A 27,636-nucleotide genomic window follows, 5' to 3' on the forward strand; every position below is an offset into this window, starting at 1 on the left:
AGGCACAGCTATGGGGTCAGCCATGGCCCCTGATATTGCTAATCTATATGTTGCCCAGTTTGAAGAGAGATTTCTCAGAATACACCCATATAAAAAAGAGATCAGAATGTACAAACGCTATATAGATGATATCTTCCTGCTATGGAAAGGCAACATAGATAGTTTATCCTCGTTCATGTCTTGGTTGAACACCAGGGACCCCAACCTACGTTTTCAGATGCACCATCACCACAGTGAGATTCCTTTTTTGGACATTTTGATACAAAAAACTACATATGGGTTCAAAACTACTATATATAGGAAACCTACAGATAAGAATAACTATTTACATTTCACTAGTTTTCACAATAGATCATTAAAAGAAAACTTACCTTATTCACAGTTCTTGAGGTTGCGTAGGCTTTGTACAGATTTTGACGATTTTCAAACTAAATCTGTTGATATGTCCAACAGGTTCAGCTCCAGAGGATATCCCCGTGCATGTGTTAATAATAGTCTAAAGAGGGCCATTAATAAGAACAGGAATGATCTCCTGATTGCCAAGCCAGACAAACTAAGCCCAGATTTGGTTTGCACATTAAAATATTCACATTTATCAGGAGGCATTAGAAACATCATTAAAAAGCATTGGCATATTTTGGAGACACATACCTGCTTTACAAATCAAGTTCCAGTCATTGCACACGCCCGCAACCGCAACATTAGAGAGTTTTTGGTTCCCTCTACCCTTCCAGAGCCCCATTCCACAAGAGGAGATTCCTTTGGCCATATACCATGTGGGAGATGTTCAGTGTGCAAACACTCACTTACTATCACTTCATTTCACAGTAAACATAATAACAAAAACTACACTCTCAGACATTTTTCAGATTGTAATACTACTGGAGTTATTTACATCATAATATGTCCTTGTGACTTACTCTATGTAGGAAAAACTAAGAGAGCCATAAAAACAAGAATTATAGAACATAGGAGTTGCCTCACAAGGCAGATACATAGCGCCCCCCTGGTGACTCATTGGGTTGAAAAAAATCATACAATTGAACATTTAAAATTTTTTGTATTCAAAAAAATATCTATGTCCTGGAGAGGTGGTAATATGGATGAGAAACTGCTAAGGGAAGAACAGAGAACTATATATACATTAGGTACAGCCACACCGCATGGACTCAATATGGACATGGATTTCAGTCCTTTTTTATGATCATCCTTGTTATTTTCATTTTCATTTTTGCTTTTATTTTTATTTTTGTTCAGTGTTCCCAGTCGCCTGTCTTTTTTCTATTACACATTTTTTGGTTTTTCATATTCATTTTTTTCATTTCCATTATTATTATTTTGTTCCATCATTCAGGATTATTACCATTTTTATTTTTATTTTTATAGCATATACATTGTATACGAGGACCTATATATATGTTTAAAAAATTTTTTTACAAAATTATTTGTCCATGTCGAACAATTGAATCGCTATTTTTATTTTTTACCTTTTATTTTTCATTTGTATTCTGTAGTTAGCTGGAACTACATATTTGATCACATGGTTTATATAGTCCAATCTCTTGTTTTATTGTTGTTAGATTCCACCTATAGCTTTATGTGCGCCCCATTGTCTTCACTAACCCCTTTTTAGCAGTGGAGTCTCTTATATCGATCATACCATTAAGTATCGACCCCACCACTCGCATGTGCTATATCTCCTTAGTAATGGTTCGTTCCAATCACAGGGGAAGTGATGTCATCTTTACTTCCGGTATAAATCCTTCCCTTGAAGGTGGTTTCATGTTTTGCCATACATTTCGTTTCACAAAGCAACACAGCGTTTTCTTGTGTACGGTAAGCATTTTCATTGGTTTTTCCTTAGTCCTGTTAGCTTTTATTTAACCAGTGCTAATTCAATGCAGTTATAGCGGTTTGCATTGTGCCTCACACAAACGAATTTGCTTCCCAGTACTCAGCAGTCATTTAGGCGCTTTTATGGCCTGATCTTGTGCAATGCCGATAGCTATGTAGTCTGTTTTAGTAGTTTATAGCATGCCCCACACTGACTATTCCATTCATTTTCATTGTTATATATTTTATCTGCAATAATCCCCCCCTTTTTTGATTTACACCTAGGGGAGCTACGTCAATATTCCTTTGGGCACAGTTTTAGATATTTTTAGATGTTAATATACATTTTTAGACTCATTTTTTTTTAATATTCCGTGTTGATAGTATTGTTTCATATTGTCTTCATATGCTCTCATATGTATTAACGGGTTCTTGTGTATGATAAGCATTTTTATCGATTTCTCCTCTGCCTTTCCAACTTTCATTAAGTCTTCACTTAAATTAGTGCTGATTTAGTGCAGTTATTGAGTTTAGCATGGTGCCTTACATAAACTAGCGTACTTTTCAGTACTCAGTATTAACTTTGGCGTTTTCATGGCTCGATCGCGTTGTATCGCTGATAGCTATGCTGGCTGCTGCAATAGCTTATAGCATGCCCCACACCCATTATTTTTTCTTATTTATTTTTTCTCATTTCGATTGGCATTTACCTTTTATTTGTAATTTTGCCCCCTTTTTGATTTACACTGAGGATATTTATGTCATCATTCCTGTGGGCACAGCTTTATTTATCTTTACATGCCAATATACTTTTGCTGACTCTTATTTTATATTTTTTATGGTGAGAGTATCGTCTAAACATGGCCTTCAGGTGTACTCTGCCAGCATGTTATGTGGTTCTTTATGCACTTTTGCAAAGGTAATATTATTTTTCAGTTAGGTGGTTCCCCTATGTTATGGTCCATTTTTCTTAGTAGTTTATGGTCTTCTTTTTTAATATATGCTATTTTTCACAGTAATATCAGGCAATTCTTTTTTCTGTTTCTCCCATCCTTATCATTTTATGGTTCATCACCTTTCACATTTGCTGATTCATTTGGCATCCGTGCCTTGTTTTCATTTTCATTTTTTTATTTTTATTTTCATACCCGTGTGGTCTTCTTCATTATTCTCCATCATCAAAACAATTTTTTGGGATCCCTGTCCATATATTCTATGTTTCACTTTTTTCAGTATCATTTCATTTTGTTGTATATGTATGTATGGAGAGTATGTAGTGATTTATGCCTTCGCTTACATATTTATTACAGATATCGTTGTTAGCAGCTTTAGTGCTTTTTTTTTTTTCATCTGATCTACAAGGTACTTTTTTCTACAGATAATACTAGGTATGTCCTCTATATTTATACTTTATTATGTTGTGTATTTTATTCCATGCCTTGTCCTCATTATCTCTATGTGGTATAATTTCATATCTTTACATAATTCAATATTCTTTATTCTTTTAAAGTCATATACTCTTATATTTTTATCATATATTTTTTATTATATATACTTTGCATCTTTCATTCTGATGTTTTATTTGTCTAAATTTGTACAAGAAATTGTATATGGATGTTCAAGTTTTTATTCATGTTTTTAATTATAATTGTATTTTTATGCATGTCTTTGTATATTATATTATTTTATAGACCCCTGACGCAGGCCTCACGGCCGAAACACGTCACGTGTCGGGTCATTTCTGCTACTGTCAATAAAGACCTTGTTCAGGAAGACACTCATTGTGAGAGGACTTTTTTGGATCCACTGTGTGTTTTGCCTTTCATTGGTTTTCCTGTGGAGAGTTCACCTTCTGTGGGTGTTAGCTTAATTTATATACAGAAAATAGATTTGTATATGTGTGTGTCCATTTAGGAATGACTTCTACGTGCAACCTAATTAATATACAGAAATTAGAATTATCTAGGAATGACATTATTAAATTCAAAACAAAAATCTATGCAAAATAGAATACATATTATACACCTGTATTATATGGGCTAGTATATTGAAATCAGAAGTGTGGTCCATATGGAGCTATCAAGGATATGATTCATAATGGAACAGCGTTTCATTTTAACACAAATATAATTATAATTTTGAGAAGTGGTCATACCAAAAGTTAGATGTAAAAAGGAGGGGGGTGCGGGAAGAAAAATGATAGAATATATAGTGGTATCTGTATATTATTGCTATAGTGTTTTCTGTAAAAGCACGCAATCTTCAAACAATATGTACAGCTGGCAAGCAAAAAGGAAAAACAAATGCTTAGACAAGTAATAAAAAAATGATAAAAACAAATACATGGATGAGTATGACTAAAAAATGTAAGAGAAATGTAAGAAGATATACAGATATAAATAAACTAATCTATATTTATATTTGTGAAAAAAATATATGTCTAAAGAGCAAGAGTGACACAAGCCAATAGTGATGACAGGAGCTGGTAAGAAACGGGAGAAGAATACCAGTTAATTAGGAGCGTGAGAACATTAACAGTCTTTATCTGCTAGATAAATTATTACGTATCGTTTGTTGAGGCTAGAGCAAGCGCAGGCATTTGAAGACAGTATAAACAAGGAAAGCAAACAAAGGCGGGAAATGACAGTACAAACAATGGTGTCAAGAAGGGCAAGGAATACCCATATAAGCAGTGATCGTGCAGAAAGCAAAGGGGACATAACTGGCAAAAAAAACCTTTCTGACAGTTTCAAGGCAAATGTAGTTAAAAGTTGACATAAGCTTGTATTAAAGATGTGGTGGGAGAAAATAAATATTCATATAAATATTAATATTAAAAAATGACCAATTAGGAACTTTAAAACGTATGCAATCAAAATCTGACGTTAGCTTGCATTCAAGATGTGAAAGCAAAAATAATAGAAACATAAAAGCTTTACAATGTAATACACAAGTACTGACCAACAGAAGGCATAATGTAGATGTGCCAAAGTTGCGGATCCAAGTTATGGCCGCCGTACAAAGGACCTTAGTAGAAAGAAGGATAGACTGTGCAATACATCCGGGCTCAGAACTTACTAAAATGAAGCTGTGTAACAACAATCTCCTTGACTTAAGTGTGTGTAGTCAAAACGAGACGAGCACCATCATAAAAACATCGAACCTGTAATAGTGAATGTGGCTACTAAATATACCGTCATTTTAATGTATGCACTGACGTCATAGAGATGATAGCGTGACTGAGAAGTGTAATCACCTGACCACCTGAAGAGAGTGTAATAGCATTGCATGTCCAGTAGGGGCAGAGAGGAACATCATGATAAAAAATAAAATCCAAAATAAAAAGTAAAAAAATAAATAAAATGGATGGAATTCTGATGCAAAGCTGTCATACCTCTGGAATAAGACATCATTAAAATCATATGTAATATGTAAATTGCATCAGTATTCTAATCTAAAAAAGATATATATGAAAAATGTCAGTGCTGAGAATTAGATTGGATAACATGAATATGTATATGCATTATGTTTTGTCCAGACTATTTTTGAGCAGTAGCATACAATAGCTTAGAGTAATCACAGTCTTAAAATTTTAGAGGAAAACTGTTAAGTCCATGTTGAGACCTTTAGGCATTACAGTGTCAAATCCAAAAATTAAATGCTGTTCTTCTTGTAACAAAAGATTATCGGTATCGCCCCCTCTCCACTTTGGAATGATTTGTTTGAACACAAGCAAATTAAGATCTTCAATGGTATAATTTAGAGCATTCCAATGTGATACTAAAGGAGCTGTTTGTATATTCCTATTTATGCAACTCTTATGTTCAATGATTCTGGTTTTTATCATACATTTTGCCTTACCTATGTAGAGGAGATTGCAGGGGCATCTGATGATATATATTGCTGTGCCAGAGCCAGTGGTTGGGAGGCGGGGATAGTGCTGGACAGACTTATACGGTCTGTGCCCTGAAGAGCACAGGTACAAATCAAAGTAGGGTATACACAAAAAGTAGCACATATGAGTCATCTTGTTGGGCAGACTGGATGGACCATGCAGGTCTTTTTCTGCCGTCATCTACTATGTTACTATGTTATTACCCCAGTTGAGTTACAGTCGGTATGCCTTGTCAATGGATATCTTTTTTTGGTAATTGGATGTGTGAAAGAGTCTGTAATAACTGCATGCCTGCATATAGAACATCTGCCGCATGCTCTGTGGCCAGGTATTCTTTACATCATCCATCTTGTCTCCTTCACTGTTACTTTGTGCTTTGGCTTTATCAGTGTGAAGGTTTGTTTTCTTCTGTGGTTGTCACTCAATACTAAAAAAACAGAAGAACAAAACTGCAGTAAGGCATAGGATACAGAGAAAAAACCCCCAAATGACCAATGGTGCACAAATAATCCTGAATGAATATCTTCCAAACGACTTGACACGGGCCGTGTTTGGCTAGACTCCTGATGCAGGCAATCTAGTCAAAACACAGCCTGTGTCAAGTCATTATTTTTCCTATATGAGCACGCAACTCTGGAACGCGTTACCATGCAACCTAAAAGCGATCTATGAATTGACCAGCTTCCGCAAACTACTGAAGACCCATCTCTTTGATAAGATATACCACAAAGATCAACACATGTAATATTCTCCACATATATCCAGGAATGTCTTATAATGTATTCTGCTATACCACTATCAGGTATTCCATTACCATACAACCCAAAATCCTTCTGTAACACCAAATGTGTATTCTCTTCTTATTTCCATTATCCATGATGTATTGTAAGCCACATTGAGCCTGCAAAGAGGTGGGAAAATGTGGGATACAAATGCAATAAATAAATAAATTTGAAAGATATTCATTAAAGATTATTTATGCACCATTGGTCATTTTTTTTCCATCTCTGCTGTCTCCTGTGGTTCGATACCAAGACACATGTGGATACCTGCTGGACAGATTGACAACCCTTCAGCAGAGCAAAGTGAAGAAGATGGAAGTTATTGCGAGGACTATTTCAAGAATTGGATCGGTGGGAGGGGCTGGAGCTCTCATGGATGGGGAGGATCCAAGCCGTAAAAATGATGATACCTCCAAAAATTCTATACCTGTTTCTGGCATTGCCATTGCCGATCCCTGACAGCTTTTTTCGTCAGCTAAAGCGTAAAGCCTTTGCATTTATCTGGAAACATAAACCACCGCGGGTACGAGCTGAGATGCTATACCAATCCAAAAAGAAAGGGGGAATGGGTGTACCGGACTTTTCACTGTACTTTCAAGCAGCGCAGCTGAGAATATTGGTGGGATGGACCAACGATGGCACTAAACCATGGCTTCAAATAGAACATAGAGAGTGGTGGATGCTTGGAATGCCCTCCTGCGGGAGGTGGTGGAGAGGAAAATGGTAACAGAATTCAAACATGTGTGGGATAAACATAAAGGAATCCTCCTCAGAAGGAAGGGTTCCCCAGAAGCTTAGCCGGCGGTGGGAGGCAGGGCTGATGGTTGGGAGGTGGGGATAGTGCTGGGCAGACTTTATACGGTCTGTGCCAGAGCAGGTGGTGGGAGGCGGGGCGGGTGGTTGGGAGGTGGGGATAGTGCTGGGCAGACTTATATGGTCTGTGCCCTGAAAAAGGCAGGTACAAATCAAGGTAAGGTATACACAAAAAATGACACGTGAGTTTATCTTGTTGGGCAGACTGGGTGGACTGTGCAGGTCTTTTTCTGCCGTCATCTACTATGTTACTATGTTAGAACGACAATGGATAGGACCCACACAGCTAGCCTCCATGCTGTGGCTGCCTAGGTCACGTATTCGGACTTCACATGGGAGGAAGGTGACACAGTATATAAGATATGGGAAGAGAGGGGCCTGCGCCAGCTAGGACAACTATGGGAGGAAGGGACATTCCGATCATATGATGAGCTGCAGGAGGAGTTCGGCCTTCCTCCGCACCACTTCTTCCACTTTACCCGGATTAGAGACTACATCTTTCGCAAAGCTCGGACAGAGTTACAACTAGAGGAGACGGATCTGGAGCTGGCAATGGGGGGAGGGAGCGCCAAGGGTTGTGTCTCTCGAATCTATGCAGCGCTGCTAACATACAGGGCTCCAATTCTAAAATATACACAGAGATGGGGACATGATACGGGGGTCAGTCATGATGTGCATAGCTGGGAACGAGCTCTAGGTTCTTTGTTAAGAGTGTCTATAAGTAGTTCTTTTTTTTTTATTATTTATGAATTTTCACATTTACATTTATGCAATAAACATAAATTATGGAATATAAAGAAAACAATAATCAAGAAATTAAATCATAATGCAAGAAAATAACTCACATATGTTTAGTCCACCATTATTGATCCAAGATCTAGGAAATATAGTTTTTAAATCTCAATTAAATTAATTGTAACAATTATAATCTATAGAGTAGAAGAAACATGAGTGAACACAGCCAAGGCTTAGCGCTAGTGATCAAAGACTACTACAACATTATTCTTGAGTAGAAATAAATTCTAACAATTTCCCTCGGTCAAAAAATATATAATTTGTGGAATTCAAAGAAACATTACATTTACATGGAAATTTGAGAAGAAAAGTCCCTCCTAAATGAAGGACTCTTGCTTTTAGCAACAAAAATTCTTTTCTTCTTTTTTTGTGTATCTCGTGAGAGATCAGGAAAAATCTGTATTTTTGATCCCAGGAAAGAGAGTTCATGTGGCGGAAATAAAGTCTGAATATATTATTTTGATCCAGTTCTAGAGCAAACGTGACCAACAATGTTGTTCTTTCTGTTATAACTTCCATGGAATTTTCAAGGAATTCCGTTAAATTTAAGTCAGGTTGAGGAGAAACAGGCAATCTTGTTATTCCAGTACCAGTAATATATTGTGTTTTAGTGATTGGTGGAAAACCTTCAGGGGGGACACCCAGTACTTCCACAGTATACTTTTTTAACATTTCTAGTGCTGGAATGAGAGGAGACTTAGGAAAATTCAAAAAACGTAGGTTATTTCTCCTTACCTGATTCTCCAGATATTCAGTCTTACGTTTTTGGAAGTTATATCTTTTATTAGTGTTACTGTAGAAGATTTCACTGATTTTATATCATTATCTAAAATCTCCATTTTGGCCGTCTGCTCTTCCACCTTACCAGATAAATGATTTTGAGCCTGTTTTAATTCCGCCACTTCCCCCGCAAGGTACCTGATAATTGTTGTAGGCTTGTATTCAGTCCTTGGATCGCTTCCCATAATGTTTCCATTGTAACAACCGCAGGTTTCGCCATACTTCCAACCCTCACGGAGGGCTCGCCATGATTTCCCTCAGACACGGACACCTGCATCACAGAACGTGCCTGGGGAGTTGTTCTCACTGGCGGCGACGTGGCAACGGGGTCTTCACTTACAGCAACTGAGATCCCGCTTCCGATCTCAGCATGCTGTTGTCTCGCTGCCTCCGTTTCTCCTCCGGGTCTTGGAGGTGCAGTTATCGGGGGAGGACTTAACGACGTTCCCTCAGCGCTCTGGTCAAATGTATCTCCCGGACCCTTCAAGGCGTCCACTCGGTTCTCCGAGGACAAGCAGGCTGCTTGTTCTCACGACTGGGTTGACGTCCACGTCAGCCCCCACCAACCGTGCGCGACCGTTCCCGCTCAGTTTTTTTCGATTCCGCGCTGGAGAGAGACGTGTTATCGTTTCTCTCTCTGTCAGCCCCGGAAACCGGAATGCGGCCTAGCCGCGAGCTTTTTTCTCTTTTCGTGCGCGTTCGCGCTTCTTTTCTTTATTTTCTGTGTTAAAAAAAAAAAAAGAAGTTAGTTTGTCCCCTCGTCGTCTTTAGCCGCGGGGGCGCCTCGTTGCGGCCTTGTGGCCGCGCGGTCGTTTCTTTTTCGGGTGTGCTTTTCACCGCCACCATCGACGACTTTGACTTCGCCGACGCGATTTTTCCGTCAATGTCCTTGAAGGTCCCGAGCGGATTCAAAAAGTGTGGTCGGTGCGGCCGGCAGATCTCGCAAACCGATACCCACGCTTGGTGCCTTCAGTGCCTTGGGCCAGAGCATAATACCAAGACGTGCACCTTGTGTCTCAGCTTGCGGAAGCGGCAAGTTCTTCGGGACCGTCTTTTTGGAACTTGCGCCGGCCCTTCGATGTCGACGGCATCGGTGTCGACGGCCGGATCTTCAGTACCGGTACCGATGTCGACGAAATCGGCACCGACGATGGCACCGACCCCAGGAGCACAGGTACCGTTGGCCCGCCGGACCACCGGCGACAGTGGGGGTGAGCGACCGCGTGGGCAGTCGGCCCCGGCCACTCCCTCTACCCAGGGCCATCGGGACCGAACCCTGTCAGACCCGATCCCTCGAGGCCGGGGGGGGGGGGGGGTTCTACCTCCTCTTCATCTCTGCCACCGAGCGCCGATGATGGGCACCGAAAGAAGACTAAAAAACATCGTCATCGGTCGCCCACGGCGCACGGGACTACCAGTTCCGGCGCCTCCAGAGATGACTCGACGCCGAGGAAGCGGCAGTGCCGAGAGGAGCGTTCCCCCTCGGTCGAAGAGGTGCCGCTGCGTCAGTCCATGGGTGCTTCGGTACTGTCTCCTGGACCCGAGCAGCTTCCGGCACCTGCACCGGCCCCCCTGCCTTTCCCGACAGCGGGCCTTGACGAGTGCCTCTGAGCGATCCTTCCAGGGATTCTGGAAGGGCTGATGCGCCAGGCTATGCCGGCACCGGGGGTGCTTGCGCCCCCGGCGCCGTTGATGGAGGCGCCGGCTTGCTCTAGCCCAATGCAGAGGCCTCAGACGCCAGCGCCGCTTGCGGTGCCGGTGTCAACAGCCACACAGGTGGAGTCCCCATCGACGTCGATGGAGGAAGCTTCATCCCCACCGGCACGGGAGTCCACCGCTCGACGCCACCATCGAGGACATGGTTCCTCGCAGTCGAGACGGGCCCGGTTCAGGTCTGAGCTGCAAGAGCTCATGTCCGACACCGAGGAAGAGGCCTCATGGGGGGAGGAGGAGGACCCCAGATATTTCTCCTCAGAGGAGTCTGAGGGCCTTCCCTCCGATCCCACTCCTTCACCGGAGAGGAAGCTCTCGCCCCCTGAGAGCCTCTCCTTTGCCTCCTTCGTTAGGGATATGTCGATTTCCATTCCCTTCCCCGTGGTCTCTGTGGATGAGCCGAGGGCTGAGATGCTCGAGGTCCTCGACTATCCATCACCACCTAGAGAGTCTTCCACGGTGCCGTTGCACAATGTCCTCAAAGAGACACTGCTTCGGAACTGGCTGAAGCCCTTATCTAACCCCACCATCCCCAAGAAAGCGGAGTCCCAATACAGAATCCACTCTGACCCAGAGTTGATGCGGCCCCAATTGCCTCATGACTCGGCAGTCGTGGACTCTGCTCTCAAGAGGGCATGGAGTTCGAAGGATACCGCCTCGGCGCCCCCGGGGTGGGAGTCTCGCACTCTGGACTCGTTTGGGAGGAAGGCCTACCAATCTTCCATGCTCGTGACCCGCATCCAGTCGTACCAGCTCTACACGAGCATTCACATGCGGAACAATGTGAAGCAACTGGTGGACCTGGTCGACAAGCTCCCTCCGGAGCAGTCCAGGCCTTTTCAGGAGGTGGTCAGAAAGTTCCTGTCCTGGGGTATCTATGACACCTGTGATGTGGCATCTCGAGCTGCGGCCCAAGGTATAGTGATGCGCAGACTCTCCTGGCTGCGTGCCTCTGACCTGGACAACTGCACCCAGCAACGACTGGCGGATGTCCCTTGCCGGGGGATAATATCTTTGGTGAGAAGGTCGAGCAGTTGGTGGACCAACTACACCAGCGGGAAACCGCTCTCGACAAGCTCTCCCACCGGGCGCCTTCAGCATCCACCTCAGCAGGTGGACGTTTTTCCCGGGCCAGGCAGGCTGCACCCTACGCCTACAACAAGCGTAGGTACACCCAGCCGGCTCGAAGGCCTTCTCAGGCACAGGGACAGTCCCAGCGCGCTCGTTCCCGTCAACAGCGTGCACCTAAGCAGCCCCCTGCGCCTCCACAGCAAAAGCCGGGGACGGGTTTTTGACTGGATCCATGGGAACATAGCCGCCATCAAAGTGTCCGTACCGGACGACCTGCCGATCAGGGGGAGGTTGAAATTTTTTCACCAAAGGTGGCCTCTCATAACCTCCGACCAGTGGGTTTTCCAAATAGTGCGGTGTGGATACGCCCTGAATTTGGCCTCCACTCCACAAATTGCCCACCGGGAGCCCAGTCCTTCAGCTCCCATCACAGGCAGGTACTTGCAGAGGAACTCTCCACCCTTCTCAGCGCCAATGCGGTCGAGCCCGTGCCACCAGGGCAGGAAGGGCAGGGATTCTATTCCAGGTACTTCCTTGTGGAAAAGAAAACAGGGGGGATGCGCCCCATCCTAGACCTGAGAGGCCTGAACAAATACCTGATCAAAGAGAAGTTCAGGATGCTTTCCTTAGGCACCCTTCTACCAATGATTCAGAAAGACGATTGGCTATGTTCCCTGGATTTAAAGGACGCTTATACTCACATCCCGATACTGCCAGCCCACAGACAGTATCTCAGATTCCGCCTGGGGACACGGCACTTTCAGTATTGTGTGCTGCCCTTTGGGCTCGCCTCTGCCCCACGGGTGTTCACGAAGTGCCTCGTGGTGGTCGCGGCATATCTACGCAAGCTGGGAGTGCACATGTTCCCGTATCTCGACGATTGGCTGGTCAAGAACACCTCGGAGGCAGGGGCTCTCCGGTCCATGCAGTGCACTATTCACCTCCTGGAGCTGCTGGGGTTTGTGATAAATTACCCAAAGTCCCATCTCCAACCAGTCCAATCTCTGGAATTCATAGGAGCTCTGCTGAATTCACAGACGGCTCAGGCCTTTCTTCCCGAGGCGAGGGCCCACAACCTCCTGTCCCTCGCTTCCCAGACCAGAGCGTCTCAGCAGGTCACAGCTTGGCAGATGTTGAGACTCCTGGATCATATGGCCTCTACAGTTCATGTGACTCTCATGGCTCGTCTTCACATGAGATCTGCTCAGTGGACCCTAGCTTCCCAGTGGTGCCAAGCCACCGGGAATCTAGAAGATGTCATCCGCCTGTTCCTCAGTTGCCGACAGTTCGGACCAATTTGACCCTGGGACGCCCATTCCAAATTCCGCAGCCCACGAAGGTGCTGACGACGGATGCATCTCGCCTGGGGTGGGGAGCTCATGTCGATGGGCTTCACACCCAGGGACTGTGGTCCCTCCAAGAACAGGATCTTCAGATCAACCTCCTGGAGCTCCGAGCGGTCTGGAACGCACTGAAGGCCTTCAGAGATCGGCTGTCCTATCAAATTATCCAAATTCGGACAGACAATCAGGTTGCAATGTATTACATCAACAAGCAGGGGGACACCGGATCTCACCCCCTGTGTCAGGAAGCCGTCGGGATGTGGCGTTGGGCCTGCCAGTTCGGCATGCTTCTTCAAGCCACATACCTGGCAGGTGTAAACAACAGTCTGGCCGACAGACTGAGCAGAGTCATGCAACCGCACGAGTGGTCGCTCCATTCCAGAGTGGTACGCAAGATCTTCCGAGAGTGGGGCACTCCCCGGTGGACCTTTTTGCCTCTCAGACCAACCACAAGCTGCCTCTGTTCTGTTCCAGACTACAGGCGTACGGCAGACTAGCATTGGATGCCTTTCTCCTCCATTGGGGGACCGGCCTCCTGTATGCTTATCCTCCCATACCTTTGGTGGGGAAGACCTTACTGAAGCTCAAGCAAGACCACGGCACCATGATTCTGATAGCGCCTTTTTGGCCCCGTCAGATCTGGTTCCCTCTACTTCTGGAGTTGTCCTCCGAAGAACCACCTCCCCGCTCCCCCCGTTTTCTATTTCTGTTGATGGCTCTCTCATTCTCCCTGTCTCCTCAGCTCGAAACCTTGGGGTCATCTTTGACTCTTCTCTCTCCTTCTCTGCTCATATCCAGCAGACCGCCAAGACCTGTCATTTCTTTCTTTACAACATCCGTAAAATCCGCCCCTTTCTTTCCGAGCACTCTACCAAAACCCTCATCCACACCCTTGTCACCTCTCGTTTAGACTACTGCAATCTGCTTCTTGCTGGCCTCCCACTTAGTCACCTCTCCCCTCTCCAGTCGGTTCAAAACTCTGCTGCCCGTCTCATCTTCCGCCAGGGTCGCTTTACTCATACTACCCCTCTCCTCAAGACCCTTCACTGGCTCCCTATCTGTTTTCGCATCCTGTTCAAACTTCTTCTACTAACCTATAAATGTATTCACTCTGCTGCTCCCCAGTATCTCTCCACACTCGTCCTTCCCTACACCCCTTCCCGTGCACTCCGCTCCATGGATAAATCCTTCTTATCTGTTCCCTTCTCCACTACTGCCAACTCCAGACTTCGCGCCTTCTGTCTCGCTGCACCCTACGCCTGGAATAAACTTCCTGAGCCCCTACGTCTTGCCCCATCCTTGGCCACCTTTAAATCTAGACTGAAAACCCACCTCTTTAACATTGCTTTTGACTCGTAACCACTCGCCTCCACCTACCCTCCTCTCTTCCTTCCCGTTCACATTAATTGATTTGATTTGCTTACTTTATTTATTTTTTTGTCTATTAGATTGTAAGCTCTTTGAGCAGGGACTGTCTTTCTTCTATGTTTGTACAGCGCTGCGTATGCCTTGTAGCGCTATAGAAATGCTAAATAGTAGTAGTAGTAGTAATTGGAGTGTTTTCCGACCCTCATTTCACAGAACGACGGAGCGCTTCTGCACCCCAACCTTCAGTCTCTGGCTCTCACAGCCTGGATGTTGAGGGCGTAGACTTTGCTTTCTTGGGTCTGTCTGAGGGTGTCTCCCGCGTCTTGCTTGCCTCTAGAAAGGATTCCACTAAAAAGAGTTACTTTTTTAAGTGGAGGAGGTTTGTTGTTTGGTGTGAGAGCAAGGCCCTAGAACCTCGTTCTTGTCCTGCACAGAACCTGCGATTATTGCTTACCATTATCGTGTAGAGGGTAAAGCCATCTCTGGAGAGCCTTTAGTCGTTCGATTCATGAGAGGCTTGCTTTTGTCAAGGCCCCCTGTCAAGCCTCCTGCAGTGTCATGGGATCTCAACGTCGTCCTCACCCAGCTGATGAAACCTCCTTTTGAGCCACTGAATTCCTGCCATCTGAAGTACTTGACCTGGAAGGTCATTTTCTTGGTGGCAGTTACTTCAGCTCGTAGAGAGTCAGTGAGCTGCAAGCCTTGGTAGCTCATGCTCCTTATACCAAATTTCATCATAACAGAGTAGTACTCCGCACTCACCCTAAGTTCCTGCCAAAGGTGGTGTCGGAGTTCCATCTTAACCAGTCAATTGTCTTGCCAACATTCTTTCCCAGACCACATACCTGCCCAGCTGAACGTCAGTTGCACACATTGGACTGCCAGCGAGCGTTGGCCTTCTATCTGGAGCGGACACAGCCCCACAGACAGTCCGCCCAATTGTTTATTTCTTACGACCCCAACAGGAAAGGGGTTGCTGTCGGGAAACGCACCATCTCCAATTGGCTAGCAGATTGCATTTCCTTCACTTACGCCCAGGCTGGGCTGGCTCTTGTGGTTCATGTCAAGGCTCATAGTGTTAGAGCCATGGCAGCGTCAGTGGCCCACTTGAAGTCAGCCACTATTGAAGAGATTTGCAAGGCTGCGACGTAGTCATCTGTCCACACATTCACATCACATTACTGCCTGCAGCAGGATACCCGACGCGACAGTCGGTTCGGGCAGTCGGTGCTGCAGAATCTATTTGGGGTTTGAATCCAACTTCACCCTCCATGACCCGATTTTGTTCTGTTCAGGCTGCACTCTCTGTTAGTTGTTCTTCGTAGGTCAATTTCCGTTATGCCCTCGCCGTTGCGAGGTTCAATTGACCTGGGTTCTTGTTTTGAGTGAGCCTGAGAGCTAGGGATACCCCAGTCGTGAGAACAAGCAGCCTGCTTGTCCTCGGAGAAAGCAAATGATACATACCTGTAGCAGGTGTTCTCCGAGGACAGCAGGCTGATTGTTCTCACCTACCCTCCCTCCTCCCCTTTGGAGTTGCGTTTTTTCCTCATTCCTTTGCTTGTCGCGCACGGGCGGGAAGACGGCCGCGCATGCGCGGTGGGTGTGCCCTGCGTGTGGGACCGGCCGCAAAGTTTTTGTTCCGGTTGGTGGGGGCTGCCGTGGACGTCAACCCAGTCGTGAGAACAATCAGCCTGCTGTCCTCGGAGAACACCTGCTACAAGTATGTATCATTCGCTGTTCCCGGTGCTCGCATGCCCGATTCTTCCAGGGTCATTTGTCGCGTGGGAGGAGGGTTCGCTCTGCCTGTGGAGGTAGGCACATTGGGCTTCCCTTTCCTCTTTCTCATTACGGGTCCGATTACTCCCAAATTAAAGATTCCTATTGAGTCAGGAGCTGCTTTCTGCACGTCTGCTCTAGGCGCCATATTGGATCTGTGCATGCACGTTTAAACCTTACCACGGGATACCCATCTATAAGTAGTTCTATGATAGAAAATGGTTATAAGATTCTGGATCGCTGGTATTATACACCTGATCGACTAGCTAAAATGTTTAAAGAGACCACAAGCCAATGCTGGAGAGGTTGTCAGGCAGTGGGAGACATGCTACATAAATGGTGGTCTTGCCCAAAAATAAAAAATTATTGGTCTGAACTGCTCGGACAACTTGGATAAATACTGGGAAGAGAATACCCGGCTATGACAGATCATTGCTTGCTACATTTTCAACCCCCAGGAATATCAACAGCACTGCATTGCTTAGCCTCCACTTTCCTGGTAGCGAGCAAGATAACATTAGCTTCATCATGGAAGAGACCACATGCTCCACCAGTGATAAAGGTGGTCCATAAAATGGACTACTTATATCAAACTATGGGACAAGTACAAAGAGTGGAGATCCCGTTCCGGGGTTGACTTAGGTGCCCCCCAACTGGTGGTCCCGCCATCATAAGTAGTGTCTAAGATAATAGGATCTCACTTACATGAATAATAGAAGTGGATATAATAAAGCCATGATATATATGTTGTGAAGGAGGGGAAACAGAGGGGAGGGGGGAGGGTCATGAAGCTGTAAGTTTGACTTCTGTGGTAACTAAATTAATGGAAACACTTATAAAATAGAAAATATTAATGTTTTTGTAATCCAGTGAATTACAGGACCTGAGGCAACATGGTTTCACTAGAGGCAGGTCTGGTCAGACAAATCTGATTCATTTCTTTGACTGGGTGGCCAGAGAGTTGGATCGATGGAGAGTGCTAGACTAGTATATTTAGATTTTGGCAAAGCTTTTGATATGGTTCCTCATAGAGGATTAATGAATAAACTGAGTGCCCTCAGTATGGGCCCTAAAGTGACTGACAGGGTTAGGAGGTGGTTGAGTGTGTTTAGGGGAAGGCAACAGAGGGTAGTGGTAAATGGAGCTCATTCTGAGGAAAAGGATGCTATCAATGGTGTGCCGCAAGGTTTGGTTCTTGGGCCAGTTCTTTTTAACATTTTTGTAAGCGATATTGATGAAGTGCCATCTGGTAAGGTTTGCATCTTTGTGGATTATACCAAAATCTGCAATAAGGTAGACACCCCTAAAGGTGTTGATAACGTGAGCAAGAACTTAGTGAAGTTAGATGAATGGTCTGGAATTTGGCAGCTTAGATTTAATGCTAAAAACTGCAAGGTCATCCGTTTGGGCTGCAAAAATCCGAGGGAACAGTACACTTTAGGAGGTGAAGAACTTTTGTGCATGAAAGAGGAACTGGAGATTGGTGTGATTGTAAATGATGATCTTAAGGTGGCCAAACATGTAGAAAAGACGATTGGGAAGTCTAGAAGGGTGCTTGGGTGCATAGGGGACGGAATGGTCAGTAGGAAAAAGGAGGTGATGATGCCCCTGTACAAGAGTCTGGTGAGATCTCATTTAGAATATTGTGTACAATTCTGGAGACCACACCTTCAAAAAGATATAAACATGATGGAGTCAGTTCAGAGGGTGGCTACTAAAATGGTCAGTGGTCTTCATTAAAGATCTCAATATATATACTTTGGAAGAAAGGCAGGAGAAAAAAGATACCTATGCAGCATAAATGCATAGAAGGCGAGTCTCTTTCAGTGGAAAGGGAGCTCTGGAATGAGGGGGCATAGGATGAATGTGAAAAGCTTTTCTAATAGGAGAGTTTGTTTTGAAGATTGTATTCCTTCTCTTCAGTCCTCTATATTTTGGTTACATTGAAGTATTAATATAGAAATAAATCTTTTCCAGAGAAGGAGGAATGGTAAAACTAGAGGAAATGAGCTGAGGATGCGAGATGGTAGGCTTAGGCATAATGTCAGGAAATTCTTTTTCATGGAGAGGGTGGTCAGTGCCTGGAATGCCCTCCCAAGGGAGGAGGTAGAGACAAAAATGACGGAATTCAAAAAGATGTGGGATGAACATAGAGGACCTTTATTTAGAAAATGATTGGTATAAAAACCCCCCAAAACTTAAATAGCTGCGTGTGTGTTGATGTGTCGAATGGCGCTTAGATGATGTCTCTAGCTGTGAAGAACTAAGGGCGCCTTTTACTAAGGCACGCTCATGTTTTAGCGCGCGCTAAAATTATAGGCGCACTAAACATTAGAGACGCCCATAGGAATGCATTGGTGTCTCTAACGTTTAGCACGCCCACAATTTTAGCGCGTGCCAAAAATGTGAGTGCTCCTTAGTAAAAGACCCTCTACGGCTGGTGCCAGGCAAACGTATAGGGTATGTGTCCTGTATATGGCAGTCTGGTTTAGGATGGGCTGGGGAGGACTTCGACAACAATTTCAGTAGCTGGAACATGAGGGCGGTGCCCAGCAGACTTTTACAATCTTGTTTCCTGCAAATGACCAGACAGATTCAGATAGGCTGGAGTAGGCTTCGACAGCAACTCCAGTAGTTGGAATGTCAGGACAATGCCGGGCGGACTTCTACGGTCTATGTCCCAGAAATGCTTAAGAGAGACATGATCTTGTTTTTTATTTCAAATTCATTGTTGGTTTGGTTTAATTGTGAATTGATAATGCTTGTGATGTTGGTCAGACTGAATGGACTGTTCAGTTCTCTGTCTGCCATAATTTACTAGGTTACTATCAGGCTCATTTTCAAAAGAGAAAAATGTCCAAAAAGTGGCATAAGTCTGCATTTGGGCGTTTTTCTCACAAAATACTATAGCTAAGTAATGCAAGGTTCCACGTTAGGAGTCACCGACCAAGAAAGGGGTCTTGTTGTCATTGTTGATGATACGTTGAAACCCTCTACTCAGTGTACTGCGGTGGCTAAGAAAGCAAATAGAATGTTAGGTATTATTAGGAAAGGAATGGAAAACAAAAGTGAGGATTTTATAATGTGACCGCACCTCGAATATTGTGTTCAATTCTGGTATTCTATAAAAACAGTTCCTTGCGAAACTGCCGTTACAGCATTGGCATTTAGTATACATCATCCCAGTTCCCCTATACAGAATTCCTCCAAATGTTTCCAGTATTTTACAAAAGACTGCCAAATATAAGGATGCCAGCAAATATATATGTATTTGCTGCTATAATCAGTGTGAGCATTGACTTCCAAAAACATATATGTGGAGAAAAAGAGAGGTATCACTTGGCATCCACATTGAAGTGCTAATTTTTAGTACTTTGGCAAGTATACTTATAAGAGCCATAATGCAGACAATTATACGTATAAGGATAGTCAATTAGAGATCGAAGCCCTGAAATGTTTACATTTAAAAACTTTTACAAAATATGGGAAAGCTAATTGATTCTTCAATCACTCATTTCTATCTCTGCCAAAACGAGCACTTTGCAGGAGCTTAAATGTACCTCAGAGGAGATGCAAAAGCCTACAGGAAACTTTTTCAAAAAGATTTTAAAAAAATATATTCATGCATTTCTCATTAGAAAATGGGAAATACAAATGTAATTTTTTGGCTTTCCCAAACCAAATCCAAGACACACTCTCGTTGAATCTGAGCATCTCAGGCCATCTACACATATACACAGTAGCATTCTGAGATTACCATTTATATGTGTGTGAAATCCACATGTGTAAATGCCCTATTTACATATGAAGAAGCTGCACATGGCTTCTACGGTGACTTCTGTGTCTGATGTCAGTTATTTATTTTTAAAGGAGTGTTCTTGGAGGCATTTTGGTGAAATCATGATTTTTCACTTTAATTATCAAGATCTAGAAGGTGCCTATGAGCCAAGGAGTTTCAATTCTGCAGCTTTGCCTATGGTACCTAGTGCCCTTTGCACCAGCCTTAATTAGGCAGCAGGATTGCAGCTTAGGGTAATGTGTGTTTTTTTTAGTTCAGAAACATCATCAGTAAAATTGTAGGTATGAGTTAACCTGCATAGTCTACTGTCTGATCATTTAGGCATTTATAAATTTAGAGCTGATTTGGTTTGCTGATGCAAAAACTGTATATGCATGGCATTTATTCCTGTTGAAAAATACTTATTATCCCCCCTGTTTCCTAAGCTGTGCGGCAATGCAGACACAGCTCATTCAAATTGAATAGACTGTGTTGGCATTAGCGCACAGCAGCTGCTAGCGTGGCTTAGTAGACATGGGGGTTAGTTTGCTATTTATGTATTGTATATACAGCTTTCTCAGCATTATTGAGTGTAAGTACCTTATGATTTTTTTTTTGCTCTTCAACAAATGTACATTCAAAGAAGAGTTCAATGCAGCAAATCCATTTCTTCTAGAATTTAATAAAATATGGAGGAATACGAGCAATAAACTGTACCATGTTAATAAGATATTTTAGTCCTCATTGCCAAATGTTATATTGTCAACTTTAGATCATACAGAAAGCTTTTCTGTAAAGTAATGCTTTTATTTATAAGTGGTATGTGGTGATATTTACAATAAGGGATTCAGTAAATGTCCTGAATTACAAGAGGAGTTCAACGGCACCAACATAGTCTGCTACCTCCACAAAAACAAGTGGAGCTTGGCAGCTCCTACACAATACCTCCCAACCTGACAAAAACAACAACAGGGGCTTGATGGCCCCAACACCATACCTCCCACTCCAGCAAGAACACCAAGAAGGGTTTAGTGGGCCCAACCTAACACTCTCTGCTCCATTGAAAAGCAAGAGGGGCTTGGTAGCCCCAAATTAACAGTTCCGCCCCCAGCAGAGACAGGTGATCCCAACAAAATACCTTTTACCCCCTCGAAAACCGTACTCAGTAGCTTCATCTCCATCTCTTACCCCTTGCATTTCCCTTCACTCTTGTCATCCACACTCTCCTGTCGCCTTATTCTGCTGTTCACTTACCTCCTCCCTCTTCCCTTCCACCCTTACCCTACTACATTATTTTCCTCTCCTGTTGTCGTACCTTCTCTCTTCTGGTCCCAACCCATACTACCCCTTCCTGACCCCATCCCTTCACTCTTCCCTTCTTGTGCCCTGAACTTCATTCTGCCCATTATCCTTTCTTCCTCTCCTTCTACTCCATATTCCCTTCTTTCTTTCTTTCCATCCTGCCCAACTTTAACCCAATCTCTCTTCTTCTCTTACCATTCTAAACTCTCCTCTCTGTACCCCAAACCCCTCCCTTCTGTATCCCTTTTGTCCCCATTTTATCATTCAAAGTACCAAGTCCACTTCGCATTTACCTCTTTGTGCTTCACTATCCACAACTCTTCACTTTTTCCTCTGTTGCTCCCTAAAGTCCTCTCTGCCTCCCATCTGACCAGGCCAAAAAAAGGCATTGGACTTAACAAGTACCTTCCTGACAATGATGAACCACTCTCTGTTTTTTCCTTCAATGGCCTGTGGAAATTCCGAGGCATTGGAAGGATGGTAGGCAGTGGCGTGGCATGGGGGGGGGGGGGGGGGGGAAGGGAGGTCCAGAAGGCTATAAGAGAAATGCTGCCTCCTTCTGCTTTTCAGGTTCTGGGTAGCCTGGGGTTGTCAACTTCATGAAAGATAAAACCCTTCCACACTCCTGTTTCGTCTCCTGTCTTTCCCCCAACAAATAATTGTAGCAAGGATAGCAATACAGGATTCAGTTGGGGGAAGTATAAGAGGTTTCACTCTTCAGCCCCTACTGAGCCACAGTCCCCCAACACACATAGCTTCCCCATTAGGTATGAAAGCTACAAAGATTCTGCATCCACAGAACATCACAGCCTTCCCCCAATAATAGGTGCAGAACAAAGCTAGGATATTTGCCCATAAAATTCACTATACTTAGAAATTTCCAATTCTATTGTAATCTTAGTAACAGCAATGTAAACCCTCTCTGTACTGGGCATATTGTGAAGTAATACAAAAATTCTATGAAAGAGTCACTGATGATCTAGAGCTAATTACTATTCTGGCACAAAATTCCAAAATAAGGACCCTACCTATGAAAAGGTAGTGCCCTAAATATTACAGTGGGCCCTAGAACATCAATACATATACTGGGAAAACTCAAGCCACATTACTACAGGTCATTACATTAATGCTAACAGAAAATCTGGCCTCAGTCATACACACAGAACATAGATATGAAATACACAATAAGTGACCACAAACTAGAAATATAAATATGTAGACAGAAATTAAATCCCAAGTGGCCAGATTTTGCATGTAGTACACCACCAGAGAAATGGAAATTGATGCATTTCCTTCTGTACTGTGCAATATAAAGATAACAGATATCAGGAGGGTGCAAACAAGGCAATTGCCCATGACCCTCCAGCTATAGAAGATCTCAGGCCTGCCTGAACCTGAAGAAGGTTTCCTCCCAAATATCTGCCATGGGCCCCAGCCATGTCTAACACCATCTCTGGCAGATGTACATTCCAAAAACTGACTTATTTTATGCACTAAATAGAAAATATTTTTCTACCTTTATTGTCTGGTTATTTTCTTTTTTCTGATTGTGTTGGTCCCAGTCTCTGGCTTCTGTTTTCCTCTGTCTTCAGCTTATTTACTTGACAGGGTCACCTGCTCATTTGACAGTTCTTCTCTCCCCATGTCCATCATCCATTTACCCTCTGTGTCCCTGTCTCCCAACGTTTAGCATCTTCTCACTGTGTACCTGGCCCTATCCTCCCACCATGTTCAACAATTCCCCCTTTGCCCCTATATTCCCCTATCTAGCATTTCCTTTCTGTGTCCATATGATTCCCAATATCCAACATCGCCCCTCAGGATCCCTATCCCCCCTCTGTGTTCTTCATCACTCCTCTGTGTCCTAATCTCCCTCCCAATGTTCAACATCACCCTTCTATGTCTCTGTACTCCCCATTGCCCAGCATTACCTTTCTGTTCCTGTCTCTGCTCCCACTATGTTCAGCATTTCGCTTCTGTGTCCATATGGCTCTCCATATCTAACATCACCTCTCTGGATTCCTTTCCCCCTGTGTCCACCTTTGTCCCTCTATGTCTATATCTTTCCTCCATGTCCAACTCTTCTCATCCGTGTACATATGCTCCCTCCCATATCCAGCATTGCCCCTCTGTCCCTGTCTTCTCCTTGTCCAGTATTTCCCTTCTGTGTCCCTATCCCTCACTGTATCTAACTTCTCCCATCTCCACTGTGCTCTGCTTTCTCCTTTCTGATCTTCAGCCTCTTACGGCTAGCTGGAGGATTAAACATTTAAAGGCATAGTGGTAACCAATATCACAGTTTAGACAGCGATATAATATTGTACTGTAAATGCTTTTTGTTTCCTGATTGATATTTAGGACAAGAAAGAATGGCAGAAATCATTTATCTTGCAACTGGAAGTTCTCCTTGTGTGAGTTGATTTTACTCAACATTCTGAGCTTTTGTTTTTCTTTAGCTTATGTTTTGTTTAACCTTCCTATGAAATTACTGTCTACTATAAAAAGTGGCAGCTAAAATGGATTTCCTTAAATCTAATGCTTTGTCATTTGCATTTTGAACTTGCATGGTAACAGAGAAATGTTTGTCTAGAGCAGTCGTGTCAATAATGTCATCTTTGAGTGCCCAAAACTAGTCTGATTTGTAGGATTTCCCTAATTGTTAGGCATAAAATACAGTTTGCTTTAATTCAGTTTAGCTTATTTAAAAGTTTTGTCCGAAGTGGAATTAGCAAAATAGTCCGCATAGCAGGGCTGAGTCCACGCCTGCCTTGGATGAGTGGAACCATGTCCATACCTGGAATGGCACTGAGATGCAGGTTCACCCCTAGACTCTGGCAAAGCTTCCTCCACAGATGAGGGGGTACCTGCATGGGCAGGTGTCGATGCTGATGCAGCACTAGTGCCGGTGACCGCACCACAGGCTGAGGGCCCTGCGAGGCAAGCAGAGGTAGAGCCTTGCCTGGTGCAAGCACCCCCGATGCTGAGGTACTCAGAGCCTGAAGAAGTCCTACCAAATGCTCTTGGAACATAGCCTGGATCCATTCATTGAGGGCCGTCATCGATAAAGGCTTGGGCATCAGTTCAGAGACAGCCTGCAAAGTTGCCAGTTCCATGGCAGAGACTGGGTCCCAGCTTCATGGAGACCAGCATGAAGGCACCTCTTCTGTAGAGGGGGAGCACTCCTCTTGGCGCCAGTGCTTCTTGGGTACTGAAGTCTTCAATGTCCCTGAGCTCCAGCACCATGTGTTAAGGGAGACTGATGCTTGTGCTTCTTGGCCTTCGCCCAGTGCCAAGCATTGACGTCCCTCAGTGCCGACGAGGACAACGTCGAGTCTAGTGCTGACTGGGCCCGTGGGTGGGCCTTGCATATTGGTCGGTGCCGAAGCAGGTGGAGACCCACTCGATGAACGCCTTATCCCAGTGTCAGACATGGGTTTCAAAGCCATTGGGGCTTACTCTTCTGATGTCAGTGCAGCCGCCGAGGTTGATGCTGCTGATGATTCGGACCTGGCATCAAAACTCTTCTCTCTTTGAACCTCTCTGGACTTCTGAGTTCTTTTCTGCATATGCAAACAAAGAACACAGTTTAGATGGTTTAGATTGAGCACAGTGCAGGCCCCAAACATTGGATACACCAGGGATGGGTGTCAGCCCCAGAGATGGTCCAATTGCACCAGGCACAGTGCTTAAAGCCACTGGGAACCTTAGATGACATGGAAGAGAAAATGGCCGAAGCAAAATCCTCAAATCGTTCCTCTTCAAGCAAACCTACACAAAGAACAACCATATCTCAAACACCTAATTCTTTTTTTTTTTATTTGCATGAAGTCTTTATTGAACAATTAAACAATACATTAATGCTTCAGTTACAGAAAGAGTGAAGCACTAGGTTTCAACAATACAATCACTCGTGTGAAATCCCCTCACTCCCTCACTCCACATCTGCAAAATCTATATTTTAACCACATTTAACTTCAAATAATTTTTATTTGTTGAACAATTTTATAATACAATTAATCCCCCCTCCCTATCCACTAAGACATCCGTTTGTCTTACCCTACAAACCGCTTCCTACTTACTTTTTCTAATTACTTGCATGATACAATTATGTAAAAATTTTTCCATATTGAGTGTCATTTGCCCATCTGATGTTTGCGTTCAGCTAATAGTTTCTCCATCTCACACACATAGCTTAACTTATTATGCCACTTTGTAATTGAGGGAGTCCCCACCATTTTCCACTGAGAGGCGATAACCACCCGCGCTACCCCCACAGCAAGCCGCATCAGGTCCTGTTGGCATTTCTTTAAACCAGGTGGCCTTGCTGAGAAGAGAAAAAACTCAGGTGACCAGGGAATGGAACTTCCCACCCATTTCTGTATTTTACATCTAACTGATTTCCAAAATGCTTGGACCTTTACACAACTCCACCACACATGCCCCATAGTCCCTCTGGATCCACACCCCCTACAACACAATCCCGAAGAATTAGGACATATTCGCCGAAGTCTATCTGGCGTGAGGTACCATCTAAACAGTACCTTCACGGCATTTTCCTTGAGCGGGACATTCAAACACCTAATTCTTATCTGAATTGGTTGTTACTTTATCTACCATTAACCTTCTCAATTCTTCATGTACAATTTCTCTTTCATAATAGATTTTCTAAATGTTATCTATAGCTATCTCAGTACATCTATGATATTGTATTATATAATTGGGGTCTTACAAAAATTACTTTCTTATGCATTAATATTTGTCATGTATCCTATACTGTTTATTGTAAGCCATATTGAACTCAAACTTGTAGGATATAAATGTCACAAATAAATAAAATAAAATGTCTCAATGGTGAAGGAAAAAAGGGCAAGCTCACCTGAAAAAATGTTGATAGTACCCGACTGGAACTCAGGCCTAAGAAGGCCTCAGAGCCAAAAATTAAAGGAAACTTAAAAGTGGGGATAAAACCTCTAATAAACTTATGGGAAGGAATAACCTCTTAAAAGGCAAATATTTTGAAGCAAGAGGTCAAAAAAACAAAATCCCACATGGGAAGGCACCTGTAAAATGAACAACATGCTGAAGAGAACTCCTAAGAAACGTGACCTTTCTTCACCGTGGATGAAAAAAGACTGCTGGTCCTGCACTTGCAATTCGGGCGGGAAGGCACCCGAGCATGCATGGTGGGAGCACTGCCTTAAAGGGAAAGTACACTGGGCAGTGTTTCTGCACCAGGCTCTGTGGATAACATCACCCACATGAGAGATTAACATGGCCTTCTTGTCCTCAGAGAAAGGACTGTATGGAATTGAATATCAGTATGGAAAGCTTTGTGTGTTAGAATTAGCAATTTAAATTTTATCCATCAAGGAACAGGAGGATCACTGTTTTGTGACTGGAAGATGTAGTAAATAGCTTCCTTGGTCTGTTTCATTTTTATGCAAATATATTTCATGCCTATTCATTGGGAATATCCTGAATATGCTTTTAAAAAGTTGGCCATGGCCAGAACCTTCTCTTCCCCTCTGTACTTCTTACCCTATGGTAACTTCTGACCTTCCCCTCTCTAGTCCCCAGAAGTCTGCCACAGAAGGGGCAGCACAAGGCAGTGTTTGAATGTAGCCTGTGCCATGCTCAGTCTTCCTTTAAGCGTAGGGCAGCATGGGAGGAGATGGGGAGGGAACATCAGGGGGAATGCTGTAACGCATGCCAGAGCTGTGCTGCCCTAGGTGGATATCTAGACTGCCTAGTGGCAGGGCCAGCCCTCCTATTACAGCTAATGGTCGACAAATTGTGCACAATAAATCCTGAATTCTGCATAGGTGGGGAATTCTATGCAAATTTAACATTTTGCAGTTGTGCAGAATTTCCCCAGATATAAGAGAGAGAGAGAGAGAGAGAAATAGTTTTTTACTGCTAGATAAATGACTGGGTGGTCTGCCTAGAATGACATTGCTCTTTTTCTTAGCTAGTTAGCCATTAATGCATGCTAGAATTATAGAAGCAAAATTTGTTTTATACAAATTCATCTAAATAAAAATTATTTAAATATAGATTTCATCATCCCAATATTCTTGAACTTGTGAGCTATTTTGGGGAGAATGGGAAGCTGTGTGTGGTCCATCCATACATGAAAAATGGATCCCTCCTTGACAGGTTGCAGTGTATGGTAAGTAACTGTCATTTATTAAGAACTTTGTGGATTTTTATTTATTTATTTATTAGGATTTATTTACCGCCTTTTTGAAGGAATTCACTCAAGGCGGTGTACAGTAAGAATAGATCAAACATGAGCAATAGGCAATTACAGCAGTAAAAATATTTGAAAACAATACAAAGCATGGCATAGTATACTAGCAATGTCAACACAATACGTAATAGAACATT

General features: G+C 43.7%; 1 protein-coding gene across 1 annotated transcript in view; it reads left to right on the forward strand.

Annotated features, from left to right (window-relative positions):
- IRAK3 (interleukin 1 receptor associated kinase 3) overlaps positions 1–27,636 on the forward strand; it is a 138,200-nt gene that overhangs the window by 31,092 nt on the left and 79,472 nt on the right. The window contains exons 4-5 of the mRNA XM_030215616.1: positions 23,608–23,660; positions 27,304–27,418. Coding sequence (XP_030071476.1) covers positions 23,608–23,660; positions 27,304–27,418 — 168 coding nt within the window. The remainder of the gene's footprint in view (positions 1–23,607; positions 23,661–27,303; positions 27,419–27,636) is intronic.

This window comes from Microcaecilia unicolor, chromosome 10 (assembly GCF_901765095.1).
Source record: "Microcaecilia unicolor chromosome 10, aMicUni1.1, whole genome shotgun sequence".
In the NCBI taxonomy this organism is placed as follows: Eukaryota; Metazoa; Chordata; class Amphibia; order Gymnophiona; family Siphonopidae; genus Microcaecilia; species Microcaecilia unicolor.